Genomic DNA, 20,960 nt, shown 5'->3' with positions numbered 1-20,960 from the left:
TTGCGTTAAGCAAGGTAGCATCCCTTCATCAGGGCCTCTTTCTAACATCTGAAGATACAATTTTTAAAAGCTCATCATATACTACCGTTTTTCCAAAGAGATTATAGCCCCCCCCCCCACACATAATAATAATATAAAAGGCATATTATACATAAGATAAAAATATAAAAAGGCTTAACAATGGAGCATGTCAAAAGTATAAAAACAAAGCATGTATATACTGGGAGATATATTTCATTTGATAACAGATTAATAGAATTGGAAGGAACCCTGCTGGTCATCTAGTCCAACCTCCCTTTGTGAAACATTTAAGCATCTTATATACCATTTTATTTTCTTATTTCTTACAGTTCCCTAATTCGTCTCAACAAATCTGATGAAAGAAGAACCGATGAAAGCCTCGCTCTTTTGCCCGTAAGCAGCGCTTAAGGGCCGGAGGGAGACCCGAGACAAGGCCTTCCTCTCTGCTCTTTCCAGACAGGAACGGGGTTGCTTTAGGGCAGGGATCTCCAAACTTGGACCCTTTAAGACTTGTGGACTTCAACTCCCAGAATTCCTCAGCCAGCTTCTCCCTGCTTTAAACTGAGGTGGGAAAGGAGTCCCTGAGGGTTTTACTCCGCTAGTCGCTGCCGACTGCTGGCTTTCGAGAGAAGTGGGGCTGCTTCCCTGTTTTGGCCCTTAGCGGCCACACAGGCGCTCTCTGACCCGGCTGCACCAAGCCCGACGGCCGCCTCAGCATCCTCCGGCGAGACAAAGCGCGACTGCAACGCAAGGAATAGCGCATGCGCGGGACGTCGAGACGCACCTTGAAAGGACCTGCGAGACTTCCGCCCGAGGGAAAGCAAGCCCCGCCCCTTCCGACTCCGGGAAGCAGCAGGTCCGCAGGATTCCTTCTCCCGCTCCGCTGCCATGGCGCTCCTGTGCTCCGGTAGCCGCTCGCTCCTGCCTCCTCGCGTGGCCGCCCTCGCGGTCCGAGCCAGGTAACGGCGCCGGCACCTGGGAACGCGGTCGAGAGGAGCCGGCCGGCCGTGGAGAGGGCGAAGCCGGCGACCCCTTTTTGTCCTTCGGCGGACCCCGTCGCGTGATCGCGGCGAGGAGGGCGGCCGTGATTGGGCGCCTCGGGGGCGGGAGCGCCTGGGTGGTCTCCGATTGGCGGCCTCGCCGGTGGCCTCAGTGCCCTTGGAGCGGAGGCGCGCGGGCGGGGGGAGCGGTCGGGGTCTCTCGCCCGGCGGGGGTGCCGCTGCTCCGGCCTCGCCCCGCCCCTGCGGCGCCCCATGGCGGGGAGAATGGCTGGCGGTTCCCGCCTGAAGCGGAGGCGGCGCTTCCGGTGGCCGTTCACGGCCTTCGCCTCGCCGGCCGGCCGACCCAAGGCCGGGGGCTCCCTGCTCTTTTCCCCGCGCGAGCCTGGAGGGGCCTCGGCCTGCGGGGGTTGGGGTGGGCGGGTGGGAGCGCGGGGTGCCGGTCCTTGGGCGGCCCTTGCGAGGCTGACCTGCCCTTCCCGGACGCCGCAGCTCCTGGTGGGCTCACGTGGAGATGGGCCCCCCCGACCCGATTCTGGGGGTGACGGAGGCCTTCAAGAGGGACGGCAGCGCCAAGAAGATGAACCTGGGCGTTGGCGCTTACCGGGACGACAACGGGAAGCCCTTCGTGCTGAGCTGCGTCCGCAAAGTAAGCTGCTTCCCCACCCCCGGGGGACCGGCGCTCGAGGGGGCGGTTGGCGTCCTACGTGCTTAGGCTGCAGGTGGAGGGTTTCCGGCTTGGCCCGTTTCCCAGGGACCCCGGCTGCTGCGGAGGGAAGAGGCACTGAATTGAGAGGGACGTTTCGGGAGCTTCTCTCGAACCCTCCCTCCCTTGTCTCCGCCTGTCAAATGAGCTAAATCGGGGGTCTCCACCCCTGGCAACTTTAAGACTTGTGGACTTCAACTCCCAGAATTCCTCAGCTAGCAAAGCTGGCTGAGGAATTCTGGGAGTTGAAGTCCACAAGTCTTTAAAGTTGCCACGGTTGGAGATCTCTGAGCTAAACCGGTGAGCAGACCCTGGTGTGCACGTGTGTCTCCTCTCCTGTGGGAGGTGCCTTCGCTGCCGGTTTGCTTCCGGGTGCAAAATTTCAAATGAAAGTTTAAGTGAGTGAACTTGGCATTGAATAAGTGATAGTTCAACTTTTCTGAGGGATCCTGCTCAGAAAAGATTAACGAAGACACTTCAGAGAACAAATTTGCAGATGTAAGGAGGGGGAAGGAGAATCTAAATGTAGGTGTTTGCCTTTTCTGCACTGAAAATATCAAGAAAGGAACCACAGGTAGGTATTGGCCACTTGAAGGCAAGCCTAGCCAAGGGAATGAGGAATGGCTAGCAGAATGCACTTGAGCTAGAAAAGTGGTTACTGCTCAAGCTCTCAACTATTTGACTAATTCTTTCTTTACACCGTATTCATAATCCTACAAACTCCCTTCTCCCTGTTGAAACCCTGCTTCATTTAGAATAGTAATCTAGGAACAGTATTGGGTGAATATTTCTAATTTAAAGGTTGGAGAAATCGATAAGTAAATTGAATGTCTTTATGATCTAGGCAGAAGCCCAGATAGCTGCTAAGAAGATGGACAAGGAATATTTGCCCATATCTGGGCTAGCAGACTTCAACAAGGCATCAGCTGAACTGGCTTTGGGAGAAACAAATGAGGTTATAAAAAGTGGCCGGGTAAGGATCCAAATGAAATATTTATCAAGTGCATTCAGACAGAGGTTCCTATATCGGAAGCTCTTTACCGTGCAAGATTTGGATCATTTGTGGATGAAGAACTAACTTCTGTAGAGGCCTTAGCTGAGCTTTTGAAATCCGTTACCCCCATTTGCTCTGTTGGAAAAAGTGAATGCAACTGTATAACTCACAGGTGACTGCATTTAATTTTGAAAACACTTGGAGGTTCTGGGTCCCAGAGAGGCAGCATTTCAGCAGGTGAACCATTTCCTTTCATTCCATTTGTTGGAAGAGGTAATATGTGGGACACATAAATGCAGTTTTATCTGAAAATGCTGAAATTCCACATGTTCTTTATGTTTGGCTTGGATGTGCCATCATGAATCAAATCTACAGTTTAATGTGATCTCTTGATCTCTTCTCAAAACATGCTCACAGTGACTGTGTCCAGAAGAAGATATAATATATTGTGGCTGTCCCAAAGAGGCAGAGTTAATTTAATCACTCACAATCACATAATGTGCAGGAAGTAGAATTACCGTATTTTTCACACTATACCTGGCTGTAAGAGCACCTAGCGACAACTCAGAACATGTCTGTGCCTGTTTTATAGTTGCCAACAGAAAGGGAGGGGGAAAAGGAGTTTGAAAGAGCAGTACGGCAGTTTGGAATCGAAAGTGCATTCCATTTTTTTACAGAGATTGTAACTAGGCGACTGAAGTTTCTGCCTGAAAAAATCTAACTGGACAATATGATTGATGACTCTTGGCTATGGACGTGTCCCATTGGAGAATATGAATTATGATATCCTCAGAGGGGTGGTGGAAAACCAGGGTCAAGGGTCACAGCGAATTCCGTGTCTCAGAGTCAGCTACACCCAGGTCATGCAGACATGTTAACTCCCAATAAATCCTTTGTAGTTTTGGAAGTTTGGCTCGAGACTCATGATTTAATTGGAGTAACTGCTGGAATCCTGACACCTAGGTTTAGAGGAGGAAAATGGGCAACGACAAAGAAGAGGTGAGGTCCAGCACTGCAAAAGGACGCGGCCACTGCGGCCCGTATTTTTCGTTCCATAAAGCACAGAGACATTTCCACCCACTTTTGGGTGGGGAAGTGTGTCTTATGGAGCAAAAAGTACGGTAGTCCTAAATAAACAATTGTCTTCCTTCGGTTAGCTGTATCTGGGAAACCAATCAGGAGATTAATTAACCCTTAGCTCTCCCAAGGTCAAAAATGGGCCCTTTGGGGTGGGCTGAAACCATGCAATCCCACCCATTGCACAAATTAAATCATCCCAGGCACGGGGCTGTCTGGCCTCAAACTTTGTTGGAAGTAACTTCACTCTGCTTAAGTTCAATTGATGCTCTCTAGTATCACAAAAGCAGTTGAGAATTGCAGTGGCTCTTTCCAGTTGGTTGAGCATGACTACCCTCACAGCAGAGGTATACAACTTGTGGTCCTGTGGATTTTTCTGGGACTTCCATTCTCTAAATTTGTAACTATTAGCTCTGGGGGAAGGTGGATTCTGGGCTCCATTTCCTGCTTCTTCTAAGGTTTTGGCTGCAAAATTAGAGAGCAATTCAGTGTTTGCTAAGCTGCAACAATCTCTTTTTTTCCTTGTTGGTATCTGGATTTCTCATGTGCCTTTTCTGCATCCTTTCAGTATGTTACAGTGCAGACAATTTCTGGAACTGGGTCTTTAAGGGTTGGAGCCAACTTCTTGGTGAGTGTTGATTTAAAATCTTTAATTTTAGAGAATAGGACTCCTTCAGCCATCTACAAGCTCCAACTCAGCTGCCTCCCCTCTTTCTTTCTGCTTAGCAACGATTCTTCAGCTCCAGCCGTGACGTGTTCCTCCCCAAGCCTTCCTGGGGGAATCACACCCCCATTTTCAGAGATGCCGGAATGCAGCTCCAAAGCTATCGATACTATGACCCCAAAACATGCGGCTTTGACTTCACTGGAGCTTTGGAGGACATTTCTGTAAGTTTATACTCGTGGGTGGGAGGGTCACGTGTGTGGAAAAATGTAGCCCACAAAGCCCCAGTGTGAGGCAAGGCCGATCAAAGCTGAAGTCTTGTAGCCACTTTAAAAAAGCCAAAATGATATGTGGAAGGCTCGTTCCGTAGATGGGGGCTCTTTTTATCCGATGCACAAAACTGCAACACTCAGAAGCAGGGTTTCCCATATTTTTTGTGATGGGGGAAATTTCTCTTAACTCTTCTTATTCATGGGGATCATGTCTTATCCCTGCATCCTCCTTCCCCCCCACTCTTTTTTTTAAAAAAAGAAAATTCCAGAAAAGAGCATTATTCTATTCCATGCCTGCGCTCACAACCCCACTGGAGTGGATCCCCGTCCAGAGCAATGGAAGGAGCTGGCAGGAGTGGTGAAGGTGAGTGCTGGGTCCAGGCAGGGGGTCTCCCTTCAGCCATTGCGGGGTTCTCCTTTGGGACCCGAAGGGTGCAGTGGAGTGCAGTGTTTCGCTGGATTTAATTATGTTGGGATTTGGTTCTTTTAAAGCTGAGAATGCAGTAGCAGCTCTCATTGACTGGAGGGCAAGGCACTTTGATTTTTACTTTACAATTTAATTTTCTTTTTGTTTTACATCTATATCTATTTTTCATATTGGAAGATTTTTTTAAAAGTACAACTTTAAAAGGGTGCTTTGACTTGAGACGAAGGTTTGAAGCTCAGGCTGCTAACAAAATTCCTTTTGAAGGGGTGGGAATCAGATGGTGGTTGGGGTTTTTTTTCTCTCTTGTCCAAGAAACGGCAGGCATTTGTGCCTTTTCTGAATTATTAGAGCTGACCATGAAACACAATCCTTCCCCCCTTCAGGAGGAGACAGGAGCTGAGGTCTTTTTGGGGGAGGAGCAGGCTGGGTGGGGGCGGAAGGGCAGGGGTGGGTGAAAAGCCTCCAGCACGGGAGCATCCTGGACCATGTGTGACTTGCCTTTGACCCCCTTGTGGTCCAGAGGCCGCAGTTTTGGCCTCTGAAGGTCGAAGGGAGGCTGCTGGGTGGGGGGGTGGGGAAACAAGCCGTTTTGTTCCATGTGTGGTGCTTTCAGAACAGGCTCCAAGGCCCTCTGACCGGGGAACTCCCAACTGGTCAGGTGGACGGACGTCCTAGGCTAGGGAAAGGGCAGGGGGGAGACTCTGGAGGGGGGGCCTCTCTGTAGCCACTGATCCTGACCGACTCCCCGATTTTCAGAGGGACTGCAGAAACGGTGGGAATAAAGAGGCACCTGGAGTGGCAAATGTGGGGCTTGGTGGGTGGGTGGTTGCCTGAAAACCTCAGCTGGCTTGTTGAGCTACCTTCCTGTACAAACGGAGGGCCAGCAGCTGGGTGGGTGTTCTACTTCAGCGGCCGCCCTTGGAATCTTTTTTCCAGAAAAGGAACCTCTTCACCTTCTTTGACATGGCCTATCAAGGTTTTGCCAGCGGGGACATAAACCGGGATTCGTGGGCCGTCCGTCACTTCATTGAACAAGGCATTAACATTGTACTCTCCCAGTCCTACGCCAAGAACATGGGCCTCTACGGTAAGCTTCCCCGGGACTCTCCGCACCTCCTCTTCCAGGAGAGGCTAGAGAGGGGAGTTTCTGGGGTGTCCTCGGGAGAAATGGGGACGCTGTGACGTCCCACCACCTCTGAGGGAAGCGGGGCAGTTTCTCTTGGGTTGCTCCCAGAAACCAGTGGCTAGCGAGAGCCTGCTTGCTGCACGGAGGGTGCAGGGGCTTTGGGTCTGTCCGCTGGGCAGCTCATACCCTCTGTGGCCCAGTCCCGGGTACAGCAGCACCCATGCAGCCAGTCAAGAGCCTCCATTGGGGATTCTTCTACCTAGGAACGCACAATAAATCCCTCCGACACTAACCAGACAAAATGGGGGCTGCAACTAATCAAAGTTTCCCCCTTTCCCTTGGGGCTGGCCCAGTCCCAAAGCTGCCCCTGTAGGGAAAGACGTCCAAGACTTCCACCTGGCAAGGCCTGCTTCTGCTTTGGCTGCAGTGCCCAAGCCTCCAGGCCAGCCTTGCAGGGGGTTGGGGTGCACCTGTGAGCCCGGACCTTGAACCGGAGCCCTCCCAGTGGCCCTGGGCTCCTGTCGCCTCCTTGGAAGGAGTTGGGCTTCCCTGCTCTCCTCCGCACACCAGGCCTCCTGCTTGCCTGGGGGCAGTTGGGGAGAGAAGGAAGGGCTTGGAGCCCTTCTGTGGGTGTGACAGGATGCAACCCTCCATTTTGAACGTCTATAATAATAATAAATAATAGGAATAATAAAAACAAGGACAAATAGGCTGCAAAACAGCTTCTATCCCAAGGCAGTAGCTCTGTTGAATTCTACTGTGTAGTGCAGTGTTGGTGCTGTGTCGGGGGTTTTGGTTCAATGTGTGGAGGGTGAAGGATGTGTGTTTGTGTTTATTTTCATGGTCATGATGTGCACTGAAGACGGTGTTTGATTTTGTTGTACGAGGTGCAATCACAGTCAAGTAAACTAAACTAAGCTAATTAACTTCAGGATAGGACTATGCCAGGGCTTTGCCTAGTCAACAGGCCCAGGGAAGGAGGCAAGAGGGGGCCTGAGTCGTGAGGAGGGCTCCACACTCAACTTGGGTTCCGTCTCTAGGGGAGCGTGTGGGCGCCTTCACGGTCATTTGCAAGGACTCGGAGGAAGCCAAGAGAGTGGAGTCCCAGCTCAAGATCCTGATCCGCCCCATGTATTCCAACCCCCCCATCAATGGGGCTCGGATAGCTTCTGCTATCCTGAACAGCCCTGACCTGCGGAAGGAATGGTGAGCGTCCTGGGGTCCTCTCTCCTGGGCTTTAGGGGCTGCGGCTGTGCTCTGCTTTGGAGCCTTTGGGGCAGGGGGGCCTCAGGCGAGAGCCTGTCGGGACTGAATGCGGCCAGGGCCATTTGCTGGGCTGCTCCGTGCATCGCTGCAAATTGTTAGAAGGGAGTGCCAGGACGGGCCAGTGGTGGGGGTGACCTTGTCAAGGGACGGGGACCAGCCTAGGGAGCCTTTTGAATCGCCTTCCCCCGGGGGAAAGTGGAGCGGTCCAACTCTGAATTGAGGGCCAAGTCTTCTATCTTTAATGCAGAGGTCTCCAAACTTGGCCACTTTAAGATTTGGAGACTTCAACTCGCAGAATTGGCTGAGGAACTGTGGGAGTTGAAGTCCCCAAGCCTTAAAGTGGCCAAGTTGGAGGACCCCTGCTTTAACGGAAAGGCCTCCACTTTGGCGCTCGGAAGAGCCTCTTCTCCCTCTGGGTCCCGAGATGGGGGTCATGGAGAGCAGAATGGGGAGGGCCTGGGGGATCTGGTCTCCCTGCCGCTGAGCGCCCTTTCTGGCTTCCCTGGGCAGGCTGGCAGAGGTGAAGGGGATGGCCGACCGCATTATCGGCATGCGCACCCAGCTGGTGGCCAATCTGAAGAAAGAAGGTTCTTCTCATAACTGGCAGCACATCACTGATCAGATCGGCATGTTCTGCTTCACCGGACTGAAGCCGGAGCAGGTAAGACGTGGGGGCGGTCTGAGTGTCCAGAGCCCCTTGGCCTGCTTCGACCCCAACTGGGCTCGGTTTGGGAGAGGAGCTTGACCTCTTGCCCCCTTTATTTAGCAGCCCAACCCTGGGGGAGCTTCCGAGAAGTTTGCTTCCCCCGCTTTAAGGGGGTGACCCCTATATTCATCTGTACTCGGCTCCAGGTGCTTTGATGAAGGGGCTACAAGGGGCGAATCTTAGGTTGCCCAACATTCATTCATTCATATCTTGCCTTTACTACTTTCACATGTGTGTAACTCAAAGCGGCAAACGTATCCAACACACCCTATTTTCTTCACAACAACCCTATGAGGTGGGTTGGGCTGAGAAAGAGTGACTAGCCCAAAATCACTCAGCCAACTTTCATGCCTAAGGCAGGACTAAAACTCACTGTCTCCTGTTGATAGTCCAACATCCCCCAGCTGGCTTTCCCAGCTAAGGCAGGACTAGAATTCACAGCCTCCAGATTTCTGGGTGAGCACTACAGCAAACTGGCTCTCTGTTGCTCTAGAGTCTAGACCATTTTAAAACATTACAAGGAAAGGTGTGCTCAGTCCTCTCTGGTTTTCAAGACTCGATCAAGTCTGATGGGAGAGCCAGATATTTAATTTTAAATTTATTAAGGTACAGGTTGAGGGTTTGTGTGTGTGTGTGTGTGTAGTTCAAGCCTACAAGGTCCTGATTGTGTTTCTCTGCAGGTTGCCTATCAGCTTCTGAGCCAGGTTCAGTCCTGTCAGTTGTGGGGAGGGCAGTAAAATTCCTGAGAACTTGGTGTCTGGTCTGCTGGCCAGAGAGGCTCCAGAGGACAGAGGGGGCCCATGTCATGTTCTTGCTGTGCTCCTTGAATCTTGGTCGCTGGGAATCACCTGGGCTTTTAGTTTCTATTGTGTTGCATTGAAACAACTTTTCTGCTGCAGTGCAGCATGTAAATTAGTGAAAAATTAAAACAGTGGGGATGCCCAGAAACCCCAGGATAATGGAGGGATTTCCCCCTCCCCTGTTGGTGCTGTCCTTGCTGCAGCAGGTTGCGGGGAGGGGGTGTCTCCACTGCTTGGCCAGTCAGCCACGCCCCTCGGGAGACGCGGCTGCTGGACCTTCATGGTGGGAAGGCCTCCCCCTGAACGGAACTTTCTGTTTTCCAGGTGGAACGGCTAACCAAAGAATTCTCCATCTACATGACCAAGGATGGCCGCATCTCCGTTGCAGGCGTCACCTCGGGCAACGTGGCTTACCTGGCTCACGCCATCCACCAGGTGTCCAAGTGAACAGGGAGGCTTGTCAGATGGCTTTGTACTCTGTCTGGGCTGGGGGGAGAGTAGGAGTAGCAGCAGCAGCGCAAGCATTTCCCTCGCTTTTCATCATCCGTCACTTGGCTTTGTGTCATTGCGCACTCACACACGCACACACCCATCGCTTGAGGTGACTTCCGGTCCTGGGTGCGAACACTCTGGCATCCTCTGAGCTGGGCTAGGAGACTCTTGGCCTCTTTGTGAGCGTAGCCTTCCCAGGACTACAGCTCCCATAAATAGCCAGGCTAATTTCAAGTGTGCCCTGTTCAGTCTGCCTGCGTGGAGTGGACGTCCTTCTCCCAAACTCTGTGCCCAGGGATTTGAAGGAAGCTGTCCAGGAAAAGTGGCTTTTTTTCTTGCTAGAAAAAGTTCTCATTGTTCTTATGACAGGAATATAAGGCTTTTTTCCCCACTTCCCAATAGAAAAAAGCACAGTATTTTAAACTATTCACTGACAGGATTAATTTTGATTCGCCGTAACCCATTAAATTCCCTTCCCTTTCCTTTGGGGTCTTTGAGAAACCGTTGTATCTATGGACATATGTATGGACATACTTGCGTGGAAAGCCGCCCTCCTGGGGTAAAGCTCCTTTGCGAAGTTGGCATATGTTGTGGCTCTTAAAAAACACAACTTTTCTCAGCTGCTCACCTCACCAAGGAAATATTCTTTCTCCTATTCAAAAATTATTATTAGTGCTGCTTCAGTTCCGGTAGAGATAGATGCTGAAAGGCGTGGGGCCGAACGTCCACAGAAATGGAACATTGCATGAATTAAGTAGGACAGAAGTTGCAAAACTGACCCCCAGTGCGATATTCGCACTGCAACCCCTACTTCGTATTGTGAACTCATGTATGATGGAGCTCTGAATTTTCTCGTGTGTGTCTTAAGAACTTCTGAATGCTCTCCCCACCTCTGAAAGCAGAGGGCAGGAGAAAGCCGCCATCAGGTTGATCAACCAACGAGCTTCACTGGCTGCACCCCCGTCCTGTGCCAGGTTGATGCTGGGGTGCTCTGGTTGTCTCTTCAGAACCCCAAGTGAGGAAGAAGCATTCTGGGAAACGGGGCGACCTGCACAGCTGCAGCCATCAAATGCCTCCCATGGTCCATCACCCCTGGGACGCCTCGTCGTCGTCTCGAGCGGATCAGTGGAATGGTGAACTCTGCAAAAGCAAAGCCACCGAAAGAGACGGGTGGTGGTTGTGTGGCTGCTGAGAAAACCGCCTCTCCCCCTTGGGAAGCCAAGCACAGGCGCCTCTTCCAGCTGGCAGGTTCCCCGCCTGAGAGGTGGCAGGCAACCTGCCTCTTGCGCAGCTGCCAGGCTCTGCCTTCCTACCCTCCCTCCCTTCCTCCCTCCTTTAATAAAGCTGCTGTACATCAAACGCCTCGGTCTGGGATTCTTCTTTTGATTAAATGTTTTAATGTTTAACACAATAAATCCATTCCGCTTCAATCGTGTGTCAGTTAGGTACACATTTCTTGTGCTTAACAATTACTAATATTCTTAACAGTATAACAATATAATAATACTCACATTCCCATATATATAAGTAATATTCAGTATGTCTATTACACTAGTTCCTCTTATTGCTTTATAAATACATCTAATCCCTTTTAATTTTTATTTTCTAGCCATTTATAAAGCAAGTCCCACACCATACACTATTCAGATTCTTTTTCTTTATTTTCTAAGGTTAAATTATTCATTTCTGCACATTCAAATATTTTTTTCAATCACTTTTTCCTCTATTGACATCACCTCCAATTTTGAGCAAATACAATTCTAGCTGCTGTTCACATATAAGAATGTTTTTCGGGGTCTTTCTTGGTCGCTCGCCTGGGACCCCGCAGCGCAGGGACGGGGTGGGTTGGGGGGATCGGTCGGTAGTGGAGCGATGCCCATCTTGGACCCCAAGAAAGAAGATACCGGGCTCGGCCGGGCCTTGGCTCCCCCAGGGAGGGCTGTGGACCGTCCTGGGCGGCCCCAAGCGCCTCCATGAAGAGCCCGGGGCACTGTGCCTGGGACGGGGGCTCCTCCGGCAGCTGCTTTGAAGGGGTCCGGTCGGTGTGCTTCGTGTGCCCGCCTTGCTCTGAAGCCCTCCCGCATCGCCCCCATTTCCCGGATTTGAGCAACCTGAGGGCCCGTAACTGTCCCGTCCCGTCCCCCAGCCCCCGGGATGGGGTTTCGTCTACGGGTAGCCTGAGGCGGGCCGCGGGGGCTCCTTCCCAAGCGCTGCCTCATCGCAGCCGGTCGGAGCTGAAGGGAGAGAAGGGGTCGCAGAGATCATCCAGACCAGGGGTCTCCAACCTTGGCCGCTTTAAGGCCTGTGGACTTCAACTCCCAGAATTCCTCAGCCAGCAAAGCTTTAGGACTTTTGTGGACCAACTCCCGGAGCAAAGCTGGCTGAGGAATTCTGGGAGTTGAAGTCCACAGGCCTTAAAGCGGCCAAGGTTGGCGACCCGATTCCAGGCCGCCCCAAGGAGGCGGGGCGGGGCGGGGCCGGCGGAAGAGGCAGGGGCGGGGGCGGCGTCCCGCGCGCGGGGGCGGTTGCGGCTGCGGGAGGGCGAGCGGAGGGGACGCGCGTGCTCGGGCGGCGGGGACGCGCTTGGCCGGCCCAGGGGCGGGTCCCGGACTTCGCCCGGGGGTCTGGAGCCGGATCCCTCCTCCCCCCCACGCGACCCTGCTCCGGGGCTCGTGACTTGTTCGCGGCTGCCTGCTCCGGCTCCCTCGGGGCTGCGCGGTGAGGCGCGGCGGGGTCGCGTTTCGCGGGGGCGGGAAAAGTCGGGTCGTGGCTCGAAAGCGCCCGGTGATGCCCCTGCCCAGCCGCCGGCTCCGGGCCCGACCCGAGAGCGGCGCCGGCGGGCCTCTTCCCCGGCCCCGAGCGATGCCCGGCTCAGGTGGGGGGTGGGGGGGCTCTCCCGTTCGGCTGGCGGTCCGACGGGTGTGCTGGGTCCGTAGCGCCCGGACAGGGCATCTCCGGAGCGGCGGGCTCCGTCCAGCCAAGACGCGGCTCTTCCAGTTTCCCCGCCTGCTGTTCGGGCCTGGCCGCTGAATGGGGGACCGGGGGCGGGGGTGTCGGTGGCCGGGAGGGCCGGGGGAGGCTGATGGCGCCCGGCTTTCTCCCCAGAAGGGCTGCTGCTGCTTGCCGCTGCTGCCGCCCCCCTCCTCCTGCGGGGGCCCCGCCTGGCCTGCCGCCCAAGGGATGTGCGACTCGGCTGCCCGGAGAAGATGACTCAGAGCCACGTGGGCATCAACAGGGACTATGGCAACTGGGAGTGGAGCCCCGCTGATGCCGGCGAGCGGGCCAGGCTGTTGCAGAGCCCCAGCGCGGAGGAGCCCCGGCCGGCCACCACCTCCATGCTGGGTGCCGTCTTCATCGTCGTGAACGCCGCGCTTGGTGCGGGCCTGCTCAACTTCCCAGCAGCCTTCCAGATGGCCGGCGGAGTGGCCGCTGGAATCGCCATGCAGACGGTGAAGGGCCCTCCTCGGTGCTGCTGGCCCAGAGCAAACCTTAGGGGCCAGGCTCTTCCTTGGGGCCGACGGGTGCACCTCACTAGAGACCTGCTCTTGGCGAGGGGGCTCTTGTTGTCAGGCAGACCCTGCAGGCTCCCTGGTGGCCCAGCAACCATTGGCCACTCAGGCTGCCCTCCAGTGACCATCCCTGGGGAGCAGAGCAAACCTCACCTGGGGCTCCCAAAGAGCTGGTGGTGCTGGCCCAGGGCCTTCCGCTGCCTTCCCTTGCCCGCCTGAGTGTTCCTGAGGAGCAAGAGAAGGATGGCTCTGTAAGCCAGGCAAAAGCCCCAGAAGGGCGAGTGTTGACACCTCCCCCCCCCCCAGGAATGCCCTTTGGTGTCCGAAAGGGCCTGGCCTGAGCCCCTGCAGGCGGCATCCACTCATTGGCCAGAGATCTTGTCCTGTGGTGTGGGGGTTGCCTCTCCTCCTCCCTTCGTTGCAATAGCAATAACACTTTACAGCCCACTCTAGGCAGATTACCGAGTCAGCAAATTGCACCCAACAAACTGGCTTCTCATTTTACTGCCCTCGGGAAGGAAGGGAGGCTGAGTCAGCCTTGAGCCTGGTGAGATTCAAACCGCCAGCAGTCAGCAAGAAGTAGCCTGCACTCCTGCATTCCAACCACTGCACCACTATGGCTCTGTGTGTGGGGTGTGTGTGCGTGTGTGTGTGTTTTACAAGGGCTGTTTCCTCCTTCCCACCCAGCTAACGCCTGCCCTTCTCTGCCTCCCTTGCAGGGGCTCCTGCTCTTCATTATTGGTGGGCTGGTCGTCCTGGCCTACTGTTCCCAGGCCAGTAACGAGCGCACCTACCAGGAAGTGGTATGGGCTGTTTGTGGCCGAGTCCTGGGGGTGCTGTGTGAGGTGGCCATCGTGGTCTACACCTTTGGCACCTGCATCGCCTTCCTCATTATCATCGGGGATCAGCAGGACAAGAGTGAGTGTGGCAGTGGATGCCGTGGGTCGCCCCCCGTCTCCTCTGAGGCCGGTGACTTCCTCATCAGGCAGCTCTCGTCTTCCATAATTAGAATCCGTCCACGGTTTCTCTAAGGGAGCATGGCCACCCCGGAGTGGGCACTCGGCAGACTCCTCCTGCTGATAAGGACCTCTTAGGTGGACTGGGCCCTCAGAGGCCAACTTTCTCTCTCTGTGTCTCCGGAAGTCATTCCAGTGCTGGTAAAGAGCTGTGCCACAGAAGGGAGGAGCTGCTGGTTCACGGATCGCAAATGCACGATCAGCCTCACAGCCATTCTCTTCATCCTTCCACTGTCCGTCCCCAAAGAAATTGGCTTCCAGAAATATGCCAGGTACCTGCCAGGTGGGTGGGCGGTGCTGCTGCTGCCCGTATCCCCCAAAGACGGTTGTTGTGTGTGTTGACACTGGTGGGCTTTTTTCCTGCCCCTTGGCAGCTCTGGTAGGTCCAAGAATTCTGGTTTGCCAGCTGCTGCTGCTGCTGCAGTGCTTGCCTTTGGCTTGGAGGTTGCCTGTCTTCCTGTGTTCACCCCTTTCCCTCCATCCCGGCCCACAAACTTGCTTGCAGTTCTGTTTTATAGGATAAACGCCAATTTGGGGGAGGCTCTTTTAACCCTTGAAAGTCTGGATCCCAGGAGGGAAAATCCTGTGTGTTCACCCTGAATGCCTTCCACAGGCTTGTTTATCTCCATCCCTTCCACCAACTGGGTTTTTAGAGCACCTTCCCTGTGTTAAATCAAAATCATGTTTTCAGTTTATAAATGAAGCCAGTTTGGTCTGGTGGTTAAGGCACTGGGCTAGAAAGGGGGAGACTATGGGCTCCAGTCCGGCCTTAGTTGTGAAAACTAGCTGGTGGTTCTCTCTTAGTCAAACTCACCTCCCAGGGGTTGTGTTGGATACGTCCATCACCTTGAGTTAATTGTAATAAAGGTGGGATACAAGCAAGTAAATAAAAGGTGAGAGAAGTTGCATAAAGAAGCAGTATTATTTTTAAATATATTTTATTAAATGTTAATAAATAATATCAGGTGAGCGTATTAACACAGAGAAAAGAAACAAAACAGAAAAATATAGGAAATGCAAAAGAGATCTACTGCAATGAACCTAGACAGGTTCTGTCATAAACATTTGCCATCTATCTAGAGTATAGCAGAGTATAATCTGTTGCCACTGAAATAAAATGATAATATGTCCAAATGTAAATGTAATTCTTGTCTCTGATGTCTCATTAGTTTTAACTTTGTGGGTTTTTTTGTAATATAGCAGTTAATTCACAACTCTGTTACGTTATCTTGATTATTCCAATGTTGGGCAATTATTATTTTGGCTGATAAACAAATAATTCTCCCTTTGTTTTTAAGCTTATGATTTAGTCCTGTAAATACATTCAGTAATGCTGGCTCTGGGGAACATTCAATTATTGGATTAGTGGTAGCACTTATCTCCCCAAAGATTTTACACCCAGAGAATATAATTTTATTGCATGACCATCACAGATGAAAGACTGGTCCTTTTGTTTTGACCACCTCTTGAACATTTGGAAGAATAATTCTGATATACTTATGCCAATCTAACAGGAATCGGGTGTCAAGGGTGTATAATCTTGCACTGAAGCTGAAGTCAATCAACCCAGTTTTAATAGCCTTCACCAATTTATCTCCTGCATGGGGTTACCAAGATCCATATCCCAAGCTTTTTTAAATCAGTAGGATCTCCTGTTTGACAGTGTTGGTATTGAAATAAAGCACGTATGAAATGTTTCTGGTGGATCCCCACATCCCTAAATTTCGCTCTCTTTCAGCTGCTTGAGTGTGATCGGGACCTGGTACGTCACAATTGTCGTCATTATAAAGTATTTTTGGCCTGACCAGGTGATCTCCCCAGAGATAATCACAACCAGGTACGTGAATGCCGGCTGCATCCAGAGAGGCAGAGACGGCTGAGGGTTGCCATGAAGAAAAAGGCACGGCCGCCTCAGGCTTCGTATCGCGCAACAAAAGCAGAAGAGAAACCTGGCAGTCTTTTATGTCAATGGTCGTGCCTTGTTGGGGTTGCCCAGATAACCCCCTTCCCTGCTCGGTTAGCGGCAGTAACTGGCGCTCCTCTTCCTGGAGCTGCAGCTGCTATTCTGCGGGGGGGGCAACCTCCTGCAAAGGGACAGATTGGCCGTGTTGTTTCGTCCCTGTAGGAGAACCATGGCTGGGGGGAGGGGTGCACTTGGCTGGGACATCTCCTGCCCCCCCTTCTGATGAGGCGCTTGCGGGGGGATCCCCTCCCTCCCTAATCCAGCTCTCCTCTTCCTCCCCGCAGCCGCCCTTCTTCCTGGGTGTCTGTTTTCAACGCCATGCCCACCATTTGCTTTGGTTTCCAGGTAAGGTTCAAGCAGCTCTGCTGTCTGCCCTGGGCTGTGCCAAGAGAGGCTTCGCTGAGGGAGCAGTTGGTGCCACCGCAGGGCAGAAACCTTTCCCGTCTAGATGGGGTAGATTCGGCCCTTGCAGTTGCTGAGCGGCCTCCCCTCCTCTCGCTGGAGGTCTGAAGGAATCCCTCCCTTCCTATGGCCCTTGTTGGGGGGGGGAGGTGTTTGGGTCTGCTACCCAGGATCTTCGGGCATCCTTTAGCTCCTCCGTATCTTCCCTGGGCATCCAACGAAGTCTGGCTGAAGTGGGTCCCGGGTTGGTCGGGGCGCACAGATACCTGGGAGTGGCTTTTCCATCCTCCTCCAAATTGGATTGGACTTTTTCCATTCGCAAGATTGCACATTAGTGGTGTGATTAACAGCTACAACCCCACTTGTAAAGGTTTCTGGATCAGTGGTTTTCCAAGGGGCCCGAAGGGAGTGATGGGGGAGTCAAAGGGCCATTTGGTGTCAGAGAGAGTCCCTAGCCCAGCAAGGAGAGAGAATGACCATTCTGATGGACAGACCTCTGTCGGTGGGGGAGGTTTTATGGCTCACGGAGGAAGGGGGCCCTTCTTGGGTTGAGCCAACCACTTCCTGAGGGGCGATTTAGGGAGGCAGGTGGGTGGAAACCAGTGTGCTTGCATTTGAAGCGAAAGGGCAGCTGAAGATCCTGAGGGGGTCCAGGGTGGCCTGCAGGCACCTGCCCTTCTGTGGACCTTCTCTGGGAAGGAAGGAAGGAGGGAGGGATTCAGAGGGACGGCCTGGGGAAAAAGGCAAAGGCCGCGTGTGCCAGGTGGGAGGGCTTCTCTCCTGACCAAGAGGGCATTTGCTCCCGCCAGTAGCAGGATCTTAGAATCCTGGCCACACCCAGCACAGTCTGCCCATCGTCAGGGCGAGCGGTGAGAGGATGGACATTCAGTGGGTGTTTCCCCCCCACCCCCGGCCACCCCCCACCCCCGAGGACCACTGGTTGGCTTGCATCTCAAGCAACAATCCCCCGTGGTACAACTGTCCTCGGGAGGCAGCCCAGGTACCTCTCCCTGCAGTGTCCAGCCCCTGTGAAGGAAGCCTGGCGGGCCGGACAGTCAGGGACATGGAAATCCGGCCAAATTAGCTGTGCCGGTCTCAGAGCAATTCAGGTGATTGCTGCCTTGCTGGGCATTGTGGAGGCGAGGGAAGAGCTGCTGGGGCAGGTTTCTGCCTGGGAGGCAACGCAACACGGATCAGCTGCTTGCAGGGAAGCTGGGGGGCTCACCTTGGCTTCCTTCTTCCAGGTTGCTTCTACACCTGGAAGGGGGAGAAGGGAGCTGCTCTGTATCAAGATCTTGGCAAAGATCTGCCCAGGGCAACGCATGCCAGGTGGGCAGGAGGACACGGTCTGTTACGCTTCCCACCTGTGTCTGCCTGAGCTTGCCTAAAACTCAGGGAGGGGCTCCTAGCTCAGCTTTGGGCTTCTAGGGTTTCACTTGGCAGATTTGGAGGGAGACCGCCCTGGGTTTCCCACTGAGGAAGCTGTCCAGCGCCTGGTAGAGGCAGCGATGGCATTGGGGGTTTCCAGGCAGACCCGGATGCGTCACACGCTGGCTATGACCACTCCTGTTTTAGCGAAGGGGAAGAAAGTCGAGATACGTCATGTGCCGACAACCTGAGGCCACAAGTGTGGCACCCCAATTTTTAAGGAGATTAATATATGACAGTGGCAAGTAACAGCTGCCAAGCTAAGTTAAAAAAGGTGATGGCAATTAAAATTATTCTCTGGAATGAACCACAGGTAGTAACTAGGGCATCACTTGGTTAAGGGAGGAGGTTTTCCCCAGGAATCCTGGATTCTCGTTGTGAACTGAAGTGGGCGTCCACCTGCAGTTACCATAATGCCCGCCTGAGTGGATGAAGGGCTTGGGGACCCGGTGCAGCAGCTTCAGAGTTTGGGGGGGTTAGGGGTTAACCCATTGCCCCAAAGCAGCTTTGCTGCCCCCCAGCACTGAGCCTTCCCCTCCCCCTTTCGTAGTGCCACGTCAGCAGTGTGCCCATCTTCAACAGCATGAAGTGCCCGCAGGTAAGGACCTGGGGAGTCGTCGTGACGGCAGCCATGGTCATCGCCCTCTTTGTCTACATGGGCACAGGTAGGGAGTGGATCCCGAAACCCAGCCGCTCGTTCCATCCAGTGGCTTCTGCTTTGGCTGAGGGCCTGGCAGGAGCCGTGCCTGGTGTTGCCCCAGCCTCCCTCTGTCCCTGCCAGGCGTCTGTGGCTTCCTGACCTTCGGTGAGAGTGTGCAGCCGGACGTGCTCCTCTCCTACCCCTCGGACGACATCCCGGTCGCCTTCGCGAGGGCCTTCATCATCCTCTCGGTCCTGACTTCCTACCCGATCCTGCACTTCTGTGGAAGGTGAGCAGGCCGGCTGGGAGGGGGTGGGAAGGCGGTGGGGGGGCGTGTGCTGACCCTTCCGAGGTCTTCCTCCTAGAGCCGTCCTGGAAGGTCTCTGGCTGCGCTACAAAGGGGAAAGCATGGAGGAAGACACGAGCCGGGAGAGACGCCGACGCCTATTGCAGACCTTCTGCTGGTTCCTCCTCACCCTCCTCCTGGCCTTGTTCATTCCGGACATCGGCAGGGTCATCTCGGTCATTGGGGGGCTGGCCGCCTGCTTCATCTTTGTCTTCCCAGGTAGGGGAAAGGTTTCTGGGAAGGTGGGCGGGCGGTGGCTTCTCTGGGTTCTCCACTGCAGGACGGCCGGGGCTTGGATGGCCTGCTGGTCCCAGGCTGCAGCCAAGGCTGGCTTTGGGGACAGAAGTGGCGAGGAAGGAGCCAAAGGCTGCCCCCGAAGAGCCACCTGATGTTCCCACGAGGCCGGGGGGGGGGAGAGCCAGCTGAGGGCAGGCAGGGAGTTTCCTGCAGCTCCAGGGACGGGATGGGAAGCCCTGACTGGCCCCCCAGTTGCTGCGTGACAGTTGGCCGGTTCCCCCCAGGGCCGACCTCTGGAGGGAGGGAGACGCCTGCCTGGCTGAGAAGCTCCCCCTGTGCAGCCGGAGGCCCTGGAGGGAAAGTGCTGCCTCTCCACTCTGGGGCCGCGGTGAGACCGTCCCCAGGCTGCCCAATCCCGCTCTCTCTTTTTGCCCTGCCAGGCCTCTGCCTCATCCACACCAAGCTTTCCGAAGTTCAGGGAGCTGGAGGAGTGAGGTAAGAGAGGAGCTCGGCCTTGACCCATCCCCGCCTCGCTCTGCCCCTCGCTGGCCTGACTGTGTCTGTCTCCTCCCCGCAGCTGGTGGATGGTGGTCGGCTACGGGATATTCATGGTTGTCCTCGGCGCTTTCATCTTCGGACAGACAACGGCTAACGCCATCTCCTTGGATCTCAGGAAGTGACCCACCAACTCCACTCCACTGGATCTGGACAGTCCCCTGGGGACTTTTAAGCAGCCAAATTATTGGAACCTCCAGACCTCAGCATTGACAAAGCAGGAGGGTCCTTCTCTTTCTCTGGTCAAATCACTGCTCTGGTTTCCAGTTGCCGTTGGATGAGGGGCTGTTGGCTTTTACCTGTTGCCCCCCACACACACACCCAAAAGAAAGAGGCCTGTGGACTTCAGCCGCTGAGGAGGAGGAGGTCTCTTCATTTAGCCGGGGAGATCAGCTGCTCTGCTTGGACCAAGGATGGAATAAAGTGAATGCATTTGATTGGGATGGTTGTGACATCAGATATGTGAAGGTTGCTTGCAAGTCAGCATGTGAGAAGTGCATTGAGCAATTTTAGTGGGGAAAAGGATCCGTCTCCACATTAAGCTGCTTTTGCTTTTTGTGTCTGGAACTGAATCTTGCAAAACAAAACAAAACAACACACAGAGAGAGAGGGGGGGAGAGAGAGAAACTTGACTAGAAATGGCATATATTTTTCTGTGCGGAGATTTGGAATTTATTAGGATTCACGTGTTTATAACCTCTGACTTCCAGTTTCTAACAAGAACGGTGCTGCTTTGGGCAAAATGCTGGGTGTGACTTGGGGGGCGAGGGAGGGGCAGGGTGCTGTGCTTCTCAGCTGATGAGCAGGAGCCGAAGCCACTTGCTCCTCCGTTGGTCACAGATCCCACAGGTGTGTGGACTACTGTCAAATCAAGGAAGGCAAGCAGCCAGAAAAACCAACTCCAGTGTCAGACTGAGAGACCTGGCAGCTGCTTGGAGGGATGGTAGGGCAGGAAAGCATAGAATTTCAGCTGAGAACCTGCAGGTAAAATTAGACTTCAGCAGAATCTTAACATGAACCCACCTGTCACTTTTGGCTTAGCCAGAACGGGAGCTCTGATCTTGACAAGCGTCTTGAGGAGGTATGCATGCAGTGCATCTTGGGAAAGTCATGATTTAGTGTCTGGGTTTGTAGATGACAAATAATGTACCAATGAATGAGCAAGGTTTCCGATTTGAGAAGCAACGATCCCCAAGAAATCGTTGGTTCTGGCGGGAGAGAAGGGGAACTCGCAGGGTCGTGGCTGGGGCCACCTGCCCCAAAGGCAGACCGAGGTTAGTCCACCGAGCAAGGGCCAAAGAGTCCACAAGGCACT

The 20,960-nt window shown here is 53.9% G+C and overlaps 2 protein-coding genes across 3 annotated transcripts; both read left to right on the top strand.

Moving 5' to 3' along the window:
* Positions 1–852: 852 nt before the first annotated feature.
* GOT2 (glutamic-oxaloacetic transaminase 2) lies at positions 853–10,908 on the top strand. Its single transcript, XM_026714467.2, has 10 exons — positions 853–980; positions 1,512–1,668; positions 2,570–2,698; positions 4,365–4,424; positions 4,523–4,684; positions 4,992–5,096; positions 6,096–6,246; positions 7,326–7,491; positions 8,062–8,212; positions 9,382–10,908. Exons 1-10 carry the CDS (start codon positions 910–912, stop codon positions 9,502–9,504), a joined length of 1,275 nt encoding a protein of 424 aa, XP_026570252.1. The 5' UTR covers positions 853–909; the 3' UTR covers positions 9,505–10,908.
* Positions 10,909–12,122: 1,214 nt separating this feature from the next.
* On the top strand, positions 12,123–20,085 carry SLC38A7 (solute carrier family 38 member 7). Of its 2 annotated transcripts, none has more exons than XM_087940363.1 (11): positions 12,123–12,267; positions 12,658–12,998; positions 13,778–13,976; positions 14,202–14,346; positions 15,813–15,911; positions 16,322–16,382; positions 18,418–18,532; positions 18,649–18,796; positions 18,873–19,072; positions 19,531–19,585; positions 19,668–20,085. In XM_087940363.1, exons 2-11 carry the CDS (start codon positions 12,756–12,758, stop codon positions 19,768–19,770), a joined length of 1,368 nt encoding a protein of 455 aa, XP_087796489.1. In that variant the 5' UTR covers positions 12,123–12,267; positions 12,658–12,755; the 3' UTR covers positions 19,771–20,085. The 2 variants fall into 2 exon arrangements, with proteins under 2 accessions (XP_087796489.1, XP_087796488.1); XM_087940362.1 differs by having other exon boundaries at positions 12,655–12,998.
* The last annotated feature ends 875 nt before the right edge of the window (positions 20,086–20,960 follow it).

Source organism: Pseudonaja textilis, chromosome 11 (assembly GCF_049901715.1).
Source record: "Pseudonaja textilis isolate UNSWEBS1 chromosome 11, rPseTex1.2, whole genome shotgun sequence".
Classification (NCBI taxonomy): Eukaryota; Metazoa; Chordata; class Lepidosauria; order Squamata; family Elapidae; genus Pseudonaja; species Pseudonaja textilis.
The sequence above is the reverse complement of the archived record's forward strand: the minus strand, read 5'-3'. Positions and strand labels throughout refer to the sequence as shown.